Source organism: Cyprinodon variegatus, unplaced genomic scaffold, assembly GCF_000732505.1.
Source record: "Cyprinodon variegatus isolate N-32 unplaced genomic scaffold, C_variegatus-1.0 Scaffold1525, whole genome shotgun sequence".
In the NCBI taxonomy this organism is placed as follows: Eukaryota; Metazoa; Chordata; class Actinopteri; order Cyprinodontiformes; family Cyprinodontidae; genus Cyprinodon; species Cyprinodon variegatus.
This window is the reverse complement of record NW_015151978.1, coordinates 8,046-20,741: the sequence shown is the minus strand read 5'-3', so window position 1 is coordinate 20,741 and position 12,696 is coordinate 8,046. Positions and strand designations below refer to the sequence as shown.

The following is a 12,696-nucleotide window of genomic DNA, read 5'->3' as shown; positions in this document are numbered from 1 at the left end:
AGAATCCCAGTGAGACTGGGCCAGATTATAGGCTGCCATCATGATGCAGCCTGATCAAGATGGTTACCAAGGGGTTACCAAGGAAACCGATGCTGATGACCTTTTGGGGTTGGGGGAGGGGAAATATAGATGGCAGAACAAATAACAGGATACTGTGGAGGGGTAACTACATGTAGTGGGTAATTTCTCAAATAAACAGTAGAACATTAAAAGTAAAGTGTAGAATGTAGATTGTGTGACAATATTTTTTTATATAACAGTTTATATGAATATTAAAGCATGCAGTGTGTTACAAATGAATTCACAACCTACTGGATTTTTAAATACATTTTTTCATATATAGCCAAAAGGTTTGAGGTTCTATGTAAATATTTTTTTGTTTTGATAGATGAATAAATGAGAAGGAAAACCTTATAAGCAATCCCCTTCAAGACACTGAAAGACTTCTTATCTGTAAAAGCAAGTATCAAGTATTGTCACATAAATCTGTTGAGGTTAAGGTCCGGACTTTGACTAGGCCATTCAATTACAGGGATATGCTGTTAGATGTTTTTAATTTTAATTGATCATGTTTGGATTTAAACTCTTCCATTGTGGCTCAGCCTGTCTTCTTTAATTTTTGCAGCCTCTAAATGTTTTAGCTCTGTATTTAACTCTTTCCTTCATATTTTGATTGGTGTCCTTTTTGATTAGATCTGACCGATATGAAATGCTTTATGTAGAAATGTCTGACCTTTAACCTTTATCCCGTGTTTAGGTCTTCACTACCTACTCTAACGAAGACTATGACCGCCGCAATGACGACGTTGACCCCATGGCTGCTTCGGCCGAGTATGAGCTTGAAAAGAGAGTTGAAAAGCTGGATTTGTTTCCTGTTGAGCTTGAAAAAGGTTTGTACGCCATCAAAGTCGCCAAGAGTCACCAAGTCAAGTCTCTTATGTAACCAAACAAATCACACACACACCCAGATAAACAGTGGAGGTTCCTTGAAAGGGCATACTCCCTTTGTCTGCTTGTAACACTTATCTTCTTATAGGATTAAAGTTAGTGTGGATTAGCCTAATTAGCAGCTTGTAATTCGGGAGGTAATAGATTTGGACCAGATGGCGTGTGTGATGTCTAGTTATCAATGTTACCAAACAACAGCAGTGTATATCCACAACACTGATAGTATTTATAGGCATAATACTACCCAAATATTTATATATATTAACATTTAGCTGCAATATAAATGTAAACTATCTTATTTTATAAATGTATTAGCATATAAATTAGACAATACCCACATGTGTTCTTGTATTGATGTAGCATACCAGCTATTCTATTTTAAAATATAATCAAAGTAGTAATGGCACTTAGTAGTATATTAGTTGTATGATATGAACAGGTACTTGCATTTAGCCAGAATATTTAGATTAGCTTTATTTGCTAACCAGCCACTCTGACTAGTGGATATCCTGAGTTACTGGCCACTTGGCATTTTTACTAGCCACGATTTTGTTGTTGGGAAATAGTGTTTTACCTGGTTAAAGCTGACTATGGTCTGCTAAAGTGTGCTTGAACTGGATTTACAACCGTTTTAAATGTTGTTATCCATACTTGCAGTTTTTCATTGTTTTTTTAGCCTGCTTTTCTTGGTTTCCTGACACTTTGAATGTGTCGCCACATAACCCCACCAAAGTTGTAGTGCCACATTTCAATATGTTTATTATTTCAAACGTCATTTGAGTAAGAAAAATACAAAAATGTATATAGAATGTGACTTGCCAAAGTGGCTAGCCGGATTGGCTGTTTTTCTTCACCCTCATTTGGCCAGTTGGCTAGTATTAATGTACTAGCCAGTTGGCTAGTACATTAATACTGGCTAGTACATTAATAATAAGAAAGCTTCAATTCTAACACATATAAACAGATTAATTACAATAGTAGTTATGATTCTGAATTAGAAACAACACTGAATAGATTAGCATATTATCTTTTTGCACATTGATTACAATACTTCTATGTATTAGCATGGTATCCACATACTCATAAAATATATTATCTATAATATTTATTTGTTTAATAACTACATGATTAGCTTCTATTAGCTTATTAGCTTATATTAATTTTAACACCAACATTAATCGAGATACCATCAATGATACCATTATGTGTTTTCATATTCAGCTACAATACTGCATGATAACAAAAATGCCTGAATTTATTAGCATCAATGCTAGCTTGTATCACCATAGTAGCTACAATGCTTTCATAAACAGCATTAACATGACATGGCTACAATGCTAACATGTATAACATTCGAAAAACACTTTCATCTATTAGAAAGGTAACTGTGTCATGCTAACATGTGTTAGCTTAGCAGCTACAGTGAAAGCATATTTGAAAGGTCAAAATGGAAAAAGTTACGGCTAAATATGACACTTTTTAAAATTTTATTTTCGACATGAAAAAATGCTTTCTTCCAAATCAAAACCAGGTCTTCAAATTATTAGTTATAACATGAAATAAAGGATGTGCTCCAATATGTGCTGAAGCCAAGAGAGGTCATGATTTATATATTAATAGTGGCTAATATACAACAGTTGAAGCTTGGCTAAAATTAGACATTTAAACCACAATCCTGTCTACACAAAGGAAAGGAAATAAAAACATTTTGGCCTTGTCAAAGTCTAGACTGCAGCAGAATAAAATGTTGCGGTGAGACCTCGAGAGCTGTGGACAAAAAATGCCCACAAACCTCACTAAACTGAAGAACCATTTTAACATTACACACATAATATTCTCTTAACTTCTGCTTATTGTTTTTCAATTCATTCATTTCTTTCATAATGTAATAGCTTTTATTTTTAATTAGAAAAATGTTACATTGATGGGCTGTTTGTTTAAAGTTGTAATAAGCTCTAATAACTGTCCTCACGTCTAAGCCAAACAAAAAAGTGATTGTTTTTGTATTTTGTGACCCTCAGACAGCGACGGCCTTGGTATCAGTATCATCGGCATGGGAGCGGGAGCGGATATGGGTCTGGAGAAGCTGGGGATCTTTGTGAAGACGGTCACTGAGGGTGGAGCGGCTCACAGAGACGGCAGGTACCCCGTCCACCTGTCTGTACTCGTCCTGAGACTTGTTCCAACGGGATCGGGATCAACAAGCTGAACAGAAAAATGAAAACTATTCATGCAACCAAAACATTTCCACATTTTGTCACAACATAACTTAAAGTTGTAGGGAAGTTATATTTGAATGTCAAATCATTCTGGCTTAAACGTGTGTATAAATGTACTCTTTATCAGACTATATTTAGAAAATTTCTACTAAAAAAAAAATGCTGTCTTAAAATCTGGGTTTTATTTCGTTATCTCATGCAGGCCAGTTAGTTATATGTCCGCTTGTACACCTAAATTTGGCCAATCATTATCAATGGTCATCTGCCAATCAAATTTTTTTCAGTCATAGCATCTTGATTCATATGTCGCAGCTGATATACGCAAAGGTTGAAATAAGAATCATTTGCTTTACCATTTTAGTGTTACTTGGTCCCAGTGTAATTTCCCATTGGGAACCTACTAGCACTAAGTTGCTAACTGGTTAGCAAGATGCATCCGACAAACCAGCTACAATCAAAACTGCTTGCAAACCTTCCGCCACATCAACCCCGCCCCGAAGAGGCGACCTAGCCGGTATTTGGGGGTCTGAGCGCCTCTCTGACAGCAAAAATATTTTAAGGCAGTATCATAATCTTTATGAACTGACTGCAAAGATGATATTTTCAAATGGACCTTCTAACTTATTAAAACTACCTTCTACCGACTGATCACAGCAACTATAGCAAAGCCGCTCTCTGCCATTGAACACAGGAACAGCAATGCATCAGACGAATTTGGACAAACTTTCCTGGATGCACTTTAGGAGCGTCAAAGATGCTCTTGAGACGCGTCTCACTTTAACCTCTCTAAATCCAACGGGTCGCCAGCGACCCGTTTTAAAGCATTTACAACTAATAACTCAGAATGCATAACAATTCCACTGGTAAATTTTTTTTACCAATATAGTTCAGTTTATTTCAGTTCAGTTTATTTCTATAGCGCCAATTCACAACACGTCATCTTAAGTCACTTTACATTTCAGCAGATCATCCAGCCAAATAAATTCAAAGTTTTCTATGTAAGGAAAACCAGTTAATTGCGTCGACTCATTGGCTAGAATGCAATTCCTCACACTAAGCATGCTTGTAGCGACAGTGGAGAGGAAAAACTCCCTTTTAACAGGAAGAAACCTCCAGCAGAACCAGGCTCAGTGTGAGCGGCCATCTGCTGAGGCCGACTGGGGTTCAAGGAGACAGAAGCAGAGACACACAAAGCAGCTGTAAAAGTTGGCCCCGTCCAGGAAACACACAACCAGGCAGACGAGCTCTGAGCCAACTCCCATGTTAGAGGACGAAGAGAGCACATCCAGCTAGTCACAGTCAGAGAAACAGGACTACACTGGAAAACAGGCTGATCTCGAACATCTATAAACAAAGGCGTTGATGGCAGCAGCACAGCTGATATTTCTCTCCAGGATGGTGTTACAGCCAAACAGGAACAGACCAGAAGCTCTTATGAGAAAAAGCAGAGAGAGCAGAACGTTAGAGATTGAACTAACAGATTCTACAGAGTGGGAGAATAGAGATAGAATGATGAAATAGGGTCCCTATGTCCTCCAGCAGTCTAAGCCTATAGCAGCGTAACTATAGAGATAGCTCAGGATAACCTGAGCCTCTCTAACTTTAAGCTTTAACAAAGAGGAAAGTTTTAAACCTAGCCTTAAAATTAGACAGGGTGTCTGCCTCAATATAGACATGTTAGACATCGTTGGAAAGCTTAGATTCTCCACAATTCAACCACCAAGGTCATTTTATGGACATAGCGAGCACCAAAGCACAATTTACACAGATATAGCAGCATGTCAAAATGTAAACATGACAAAGCAAGCATGTCTTTATTACTGCTGTAGACCTATGATTATCTAGCATAATAAAAAAAAAACTGAGTCAAGTTTGAACTGATGCAGCTTGGGATGTTTTACTCACCCAATATTCATAAACCAGAAGGTGTTAGCTTTCAAATAATGTATCACACATGTAATTTGGGCTTAAAGTTCCTAAGTTATTTACTTTTCCATTTGGAAATGCAAAACAGGCGAGAATTTCCCGAAATGAGGTGGATGTTAATTATGTTTTAAAAGCATAAAAAATAAAGCAGCAGACGCTTTTTTGCAGCCCAAATCGTGTTCGATATGAATGTAGCATAATTTGTGAGGTCCTCATAGAACAGGATGATCAGAGAGATTAAACCACACTCAGCTGGTGATTGTTTACTAATTAGTGGAACATATGTAGGCGTATTAGACTGAAGACGCTGCAGTTTTTAGATTTTTATCTATGCATACATTGTCAAACCGTGCACTATTTTCCTTCCACTTTATAACCATGTTGGCTCGTCACATAAAATCCTAATAAAATAAATTGAAGTTCCGGTTGGGGTTAAATTTAGAGTGTATCATTGCTTCAGAAAGTTCATGTCACAGATGAAAAGTTACAGTTGGGTTTTGTTGGCCCATCAGTCGTCATAGTGAAACTGTTTTTTTTTCAGAGCCTACTTCCGTTCTGATAGTGGTACTCAGACTAACATATAGATGGTGGTTTGCACTCATGTGGATAGAAATATTCTTTAAATTTGTACAGTACATTATCATGCATACAGTGGGTTTGTTTCTGCTCCAGGATCCAGGTGAATGATCTGATAGTGGAGGTCGATGGGACCAGTCTGGTCGGCGTCACTCAGAGCTTTGCCGCCTCAGTGCTCCGCAACACCTCAGGCAAAGTCAAGTCAGTCTCAGTTGGTTGATATGGTTTTAATATTTCAAACCAATTGAGTTTCATGCTTCAAGTGTGGGTTAAATGTGTGTTTTTGTTTTTTTTTTTTAGGTTTGTTATTGGCAGGGAGAAACCGGGCGAGCAGAGCGAAGTGGCTCAGTTGATCCAGCAGACTCTTGAGCAGGAGAGATGGCAGAGAGAGATGATGGAGCAGAGATACAAACAGTACATGGACGACGATGAGGAGGTATCAGGAAGACTGGCGGCGTGAAAAAAAACAGAAATCACACCACAGATGTCGAGCAGGATAACGTCTACCCGGTTATCCTGTCTGTATTACTAAAGCCGTCCCTGAAAGCACCGCCGGCTTTCTGGTGTGGCTGTCAGGGCGTCTGGAAACCGCTAAAAATCAAAAGTGTCAGTTTAATGTGTGTTTGTGTTGAGACAAAATGTCCTCTGTGTGCAACCACACGGCCTGTCGTTTCTCAGTCTAACCTCTCCACCTTGTGGTCAGAAAAGGGAACTTAATCCTTACACTTAGCATTTCAATTACCTTTGTGTTATCTAATTTTAAAGCATTTAAAAGCTCATTTCCCTTGAAATCTGCTGTGATGAAGTTATCCTGTAATTACTGGATAACTCAACTTGTAATTAACTCAACTTGAAATTAGGGAATAAAAAACAATACATGGATTGCTAAAAGAAAATACTCCTTAACTCAAAGGATATAGAGCCGAGGTTTTCAACAGGGGGTCCGTGACCCCTAGGGGTTCCACAGAGGTACTGCATGGGGGTCGGGAAAGTTTTGGTTGATTAGAATTTTTTATTTTATTCCCCCTTTAAATCCACATTAACATGAATTCATCACACTGTAGTAAACAGATAAATGGAGGCAGAAGATGTCTTTCAGTCATCAATGCACACATTCAGAGACACACATGATCTCTTTCAAGCTGGGCACCGTTTCATTCACAACACCTGTCCCATCAACCAGGAATCAGAATGAGAAATACTTTAATAATCCCAGGGAGAAATTAATTTCATTACATTATTCCATTTGTAACACAGTGACTATAGGATCAGTTTGATATAACATAATTTAATACAATATATACATCTAGCCATCAGTTTGGGGTCCTTGGCCTGGAAAACATTGAAGATCCCTTATATAAAGTTTTGTCTCTGCTGAGGTTTTATGGAAAACAGCATAAAAACGGCTGTGTTGGACTTTTTTCTTGTTAACGTAGTTATTTTTGACGAAAATCATCATAATGTGGGTCCAAGTGGACGTGGAGTGTTTGTTCTTTTAGATTTAGCATTTTCTTTGTAGAATTAAACTTTTTTTTTTTCATTAAACCTGATAAAAAATGTAATTTGAAATTGGCTTTTAAATTCGAATTCATTTGTAAGCAAAAAAGGAAAAAACATTTATTTCAACCATGTTTTTTTTTGTATAATATATTAAAATTTCTATTATTAGGCAGGTCACTTCTTAAAGGTATAATGGAGAATTTTGACAAATTGTTTAAAAACCCCTCCTCTCCACTTAAAAAAAAACAAAACATGCACAACCCTGTACCCGTTCCCAAGAGGGAATGCCTATTTAATGCGTGCAAGAGCCCATTTCTCCTTGTGCACGCTGTGTGTAAAAGTTGCTGTTTGCATCGCTCAAACGAGCTTACTTTCCAAAAGAAGATGCAATAAGGAGGACCACTTATTTTGATGATGCACCCAGAAAAAGAACATGCTCCACTATACCTTTGATTTATTTTACCTCGTGACACCCATTTTTGCAAATACGCAACAAACCGTTTCCTTCTTTTTTATTGCACAAACAGCCAAGCTAGTTACATTCCCCTCAATTATTATATTCGCATTCAGTGAGGATCTAGGAACCTTCGGGAAGCACTTGTTTCTGTTATATCCAGTTCTTTGATTTCATTGATCGTTATAACTGATGTCAGAAATTTGTAATATTCCTACATTTACTTTACAATAGTAACAATGGTAACAATCTCAAAATTCAAAACACCTTAAAAGAAGGAAACTTTTTTATTTACATCTATTTAAATCAACCAAATCACAGAGCAGACCTCTGCTAATAATAATAATAATAATAATAATAGCAGTGTCTCAGTAGAGTTGTGACTTTAGCTAGCATCGATCCTCGGCGTGAAGAAGAGGACATTAGTATTGGCATCTTGTCTGTTGTGGTCTAAAAACACTCTCTGATATCAAGCTTGTCTTTGTGTCTGAATGCAGATGTGTAAGCAGAGCTGAAAATCCATTATGACGATAACATGACTTTATATACCGGATGTTAGTGTGTTTAGCTCACCATTAGCCTGTTAATGTGATGCTAACTCGCTTTGTGATGTAGAGCAGGAAGATGATGTATGATCAGGAGATTGGCAACGGTCATTAGCTTAGCTTTGAAAGGCTTTGGGTGTATTTAGTTTCAGCAGATCGAGTCCCTCCTGTGTTAACATTATACGTAGGGTTTCCACCTTTTAGAAATGGAAATAAGGGACGTGGGGGTCCTAGAGAAACCTCATTTAGTGGGGTGTCTGAGGGGTCCTCCCCCAGAAAATTTTGTATTTCTTAGATGCAATTACCTGCATTTTAACCAAATTGTTTCCCGTTTCAGCTCAACACAGAACCATACTTTTATTTTCTTCTTTGAGAGTGGCTTGTATTTCTTGCAAAAAGCTGCAGCCAATTAAAATAATTAATAAATGGAAATGTTAAGTTTGCACAGTATCATCGCGCACAGAATGATGCCTGGTAGAATTTTTTTAGGCTATAGAGAAGATTACCGCCGGTAATGTTCCCTATATGTTTGGCGTCTTTCTCTCCCTCCCTTTCTCTTCAGATAGGCTAAATAGTTCTAGGAAAAAACAACAAAAGTTTTCCAACTAACGGTATTCATGAATAAAGTTCTACGTATTTGCTTAAATGCACTTGAGCATGTCAGCACTTCAAATGAATAATGCTGCAATAGATGCTTTGAGTTGTTGTGCACCAGTGAGCAGTTTGTAGAACCAAAACTAAACATGAGGACCGTCACCAGGAAACCATGACAATTGCCCCAAGTATAGAGATAGCATTCTCCACTCGGTAATCTCTAAGTATAGAGATTACCGAGTGGAGAATGCTTTAGACGGACGACGTCATAAGGGGAAGGTGAATCAAGAACAGTAGAACTCGAAGCTCTAGCTACGAGAGGGAGGGAGAGAGAATCAGGCATGGGTCACACTCGCAACAGTAGAGTTGTTCTGTGCGCAGATGCCACCGAAATGACTGTTTATTTAGTTATTCGTGAAAATACGGAACAAATGGCGTCCCTTATCAGCTCAATACAGGATGCGTAATTTAACTTCCAAATACTTTTAGACTTGTTTACACAAGTGTAAAACAAAAAAGAAATTTCGTTTGGAAACAGCTCACTGGACAATTTCATCTTTTTAAAAGTGCAGCCTTGAAAATGAGTAAAAATGACTGTAAATTTACACTTCAAACTTTTTTTTGTTGTTGTTTTTTTTAAATACGGGCCGATTCCGTATTTCGAGGGACTGGTGACTACCCTAATTATACATGAAAAAGTTATTTTCTAATATTAGTGTAATTATAACTGTTATTTATCTGAAATTGCATGAAATATCCTTCCAGAAACTGTTTAATAGGTAATTAATTCACCTTTTGTATGATTTTTTTTTTTAAAGCGGTTCGTTAAATTAATCCTAATCTGTATCTTCTCAAACTATTTATTGTTTTGAGTTCTAACATTTTAAATTAAACTGAATAAACTGGTAAATAAAAACATTTCTCAGCAGCCTCAAAATCCAATATGGCTGCCATTAGTGTTAACAACTGTGAGAATTAAGGCAAGGCAAGGCAAATTTATTTGTATAGCACAATTCAGTTCAAAGACAATGCAAAGTGCTTTACATGATTAAAATACAGGAAGATAAAACAGAATCAAAGCAAGTAGTAAAAAATAAAAAGAATGAATTAAAAAATGCAGAAACAAAAAAGAATATTAAAAAAAGTTGGACTAAAGAAAATAAAAAAGTTGAACTCATGATGTTTCAGTTGAACTTTTTACTAGAACAATCTAAGGCAATCCTAAACAAATGTGTTTCTAGTCTTGATATAAAGGAACTCAGTCTTTCCGCACTTTTACAGTTTCCTAGAATTTGTTCCAGATAAGTGGAGCATAGGAACTAAATGCTGCTTCTCCATGTTTAGTTCTGGTTCTAGGTATGCAGAGCAGGCTGGAGCCAGAAGACCTGAGTGGTCTGGAGGGTTGACACACTGATAGCGAGTCTGTGATGTATTTAGTTGCTAAGCCATTCAGAGATTTATAGACTAACAGAAGTATTTTGAAGTCTATTCTCTGAGATACAGGGAGCCAGTGGAAGGACTTTAGAACTGGGGTGATGTGCTCTACTTTCTTAGTCTTAGTGAGGACACGGGCAGCAGCGTTCTGGATCAGCTGCAGCTGTCTGATCCACTTTTTAGGCAGACCTGTGAAAACACCGCTGCAGTAATCGATTCGACTAAAAATAAACGCATGGATAATTAAGATTATTATCTAATGTTCTGTATCTCATTACGCCGCTTACCTCCAGCTGGCACACTAAACTGTTTAGCTTTAGGTTTTAATTGCATAAAATGTGGAGAAATATTTTAATATTTTCACTGGATTTCCTACTTTTAACTACTTAAATACAGGTTTCATTTAAAGCCTTTCCTGATATATGCTCTGATATTTGGGAGGATTTAGCACCAGCTTGCTCTGGGAAAAGCTTGATGATTGATGGTTTTAAATGTCCCGTTCTCTCATTTTTACACCCCTAAATGTATTTTCTTTATTGTCTGTGAACAGACTGGTGAATATGCCACAGATGAAGAAGAAGAGATGAGTCCCATGTTTCCCAACTCCATCGAGGTTTTCGACCTGGCAGAGAACCAGGACTTGTCTCCTGTGGAGCTGGACCCTGAGAAGTTAGCCCACAAGTTTAAGGAGGTACATTTTATTCATCTTCACTTAAAAAGATCTGATCTTCTATTTCTTCGGTTTGATATATTTCCATGTTTCCCAGTATTTATTTATTTTTTGCTCTGCTGCAAATAAAATGTCCTTTTTCTGTGGATACAGCTCCAGATTAAACATGCAGTAACGCAGGCAGAGATCCAGCTGTTAAAGAGGAAGGTGAGCCACTTTATTTTCAGTTCGCCTCTACAGGATGAAATGAAAAACAAACTCAGAAGTGTGTGGTACAGAGGGGAATGGTTCTCTGTCTGTTCTAAACAATGACTTAACGCTGGCTCTGCCTCCCACATACCACCTCCTTCCTCCCACCATCACGCCCCTTACCTCCAGCTGGCTCATGCAGAGCAGGATAAGCTGCGTTGGCGGATGGAGCGCGCTCAGTTGGAGCAAAACATCAGAGACAGCAAAGAGAGGATGGAGAAACTGGAGGGCTACTGGATGGAGGCACAATCCCTGTGTAAGGTAATTTCTTAGAGAATAAAAAGGATTTTTTTCCCTGTTCTTAAACTAGGAGCTTCCAGTCCCAGTGAAAGTTGAATTCTGAACATTTTGTAACACTCAGCATGTGCTTTCAGGCTGTGGATGAACACCTGAAGGAAACCCAGTCCCAGTACCAAACCTTAGAGAGGAAATACAACAAAGCCAAGAGAATGATTAAAGAATACCAGCAAAAGTAAGAGAATAGAAACTAATATAAGGAACCCTGATCAGAAAGTCACATTGGATTACAGCTATAAGCACATATCGTCAACATAGAAACAAACATGCATGTGCATTTGGGATTTGTAGGGAAATTGAGTACCTGAAGAAAGAGACCGCTCAGCGGCGTGCACAAGAAGAGAGCGAGGCCACTCACAAAGAAGAGACGGACAACCTGCAGGAAAAGGTTGGTGACTTGACCTTTTTTTTATTCCCATACTGATGTAGAAACACAGCTCAGGTTGAGCAGCAGAGCCGACCCTGTCTCCTCCTAGCTTTGAACTTTCTCCTCACTGTGGCTGCCTCTGTGACTCAAACCCACATGTAAAAAACTCCTCATTTAGCAGCTAAAAGAGGAGAGGAGGTAAACTTGAGACCCCTGGTCTCACTTAAAGCTGATTTATTCTCAGAATCCAGGTCGTCTGCGTGTGTTTAGCAGACAGGAAGCCTCTAATTGGTCAAACCTACATCTGCTCTACACTATGTGTATTTCCTGTTTGGTACCTTAACGGCTTGTTTTGTTTGTATGACCGCCATTGTGGAAAACGACTCGTGAAGATGGACCAGCTAGAAGAGCGTGAGAACACTGGGACCCTTTTTCCACCTGGATCCCCGCTCTTTTTTCGCCCTCATGTCCCTCCGTTGTCGCACAAACTTTCCCCCACTTTCCATGCCCATTTAAATTCAGTGATTTTTACGCCAGAACTGTAAGGCGACACCTTCACCATCACAATACACCTCTAGGGGGCTCCCTCCACTCGCAACTGTCTAATCAGCTGGCGGTGTAGATTCGAGGACAGGGTCCTTTGTGTCCACATTCCTTCTCTGGTATTTGATTAGACTTGGCTGAGTGAGGGAGCAGATGTTAACGGGGCGTCATTTTTAACAATGCACCTGAAAAAATGTGCTGGAATTATTGATTGGTGTGCCAAAAAGGAGGAACTAAATCTACACTGGTAAAAAATAAAAAAACATACCTTCTGTGTCATATTTGTTCAATGAATTCAATTCAGTTTATTTCTATAGCGCCAATTCACAACACGTCACCTAAAGGAACTTTACAGTTCACCAGATCATACAGTC

The 12,696-nt window shown here is 38.3% G+C and overlaps 1 protein-coding gene across 1 annotated transcript in view; it reads left to right on the top strand.

Annotated features, from left to right (window-relative positions):
• LOC107103769 (neurabin-2-like) overlaps positions 1 to 12,696 on the top strand; it is a 43,364-nt gene that overhangs the window by 28,528 nt on the left and 2,140 nt on the right. The window contains exons 6-14 of the mRNA XM_015403592.1: positions 758 to 890; positions 2,970 to 3,090; positions 5,766 to 5,870; positions 5,970 to 6,105; positions 10,747 to 10,887; positions 11,020 to 11,073; positions 11,245 to 11,376; positions 11,490 to 11,587; positions 11,704 to 11,800. Of these exons, the coding sequence (XP_015259078.1) occupies positions 758 to 890; positions 2,970 to 3,090; positions 5,766 to 5,870; positions 5,970 to 6,105; positions 10,747 to 10,887; positions 11,020 to 11,073; positions 11,245 to 11,376; positions 11,490 to 11,587; positions 11,704 to 11,800 (1,017 nt within the window). The remainder of the gene's footprint in view (positions 1 to 757; positions 891 to 2,969; positions 3,091 to 5,765; positions 5,871 to 5,969; positions 6,106 to 10,746; positions 10,888 to 11,019; positions 11,074 to 11,244; positions 11,377 to 11,489; positions 11,588 to 11,703; positions 11,801 to 12,696) is intronic.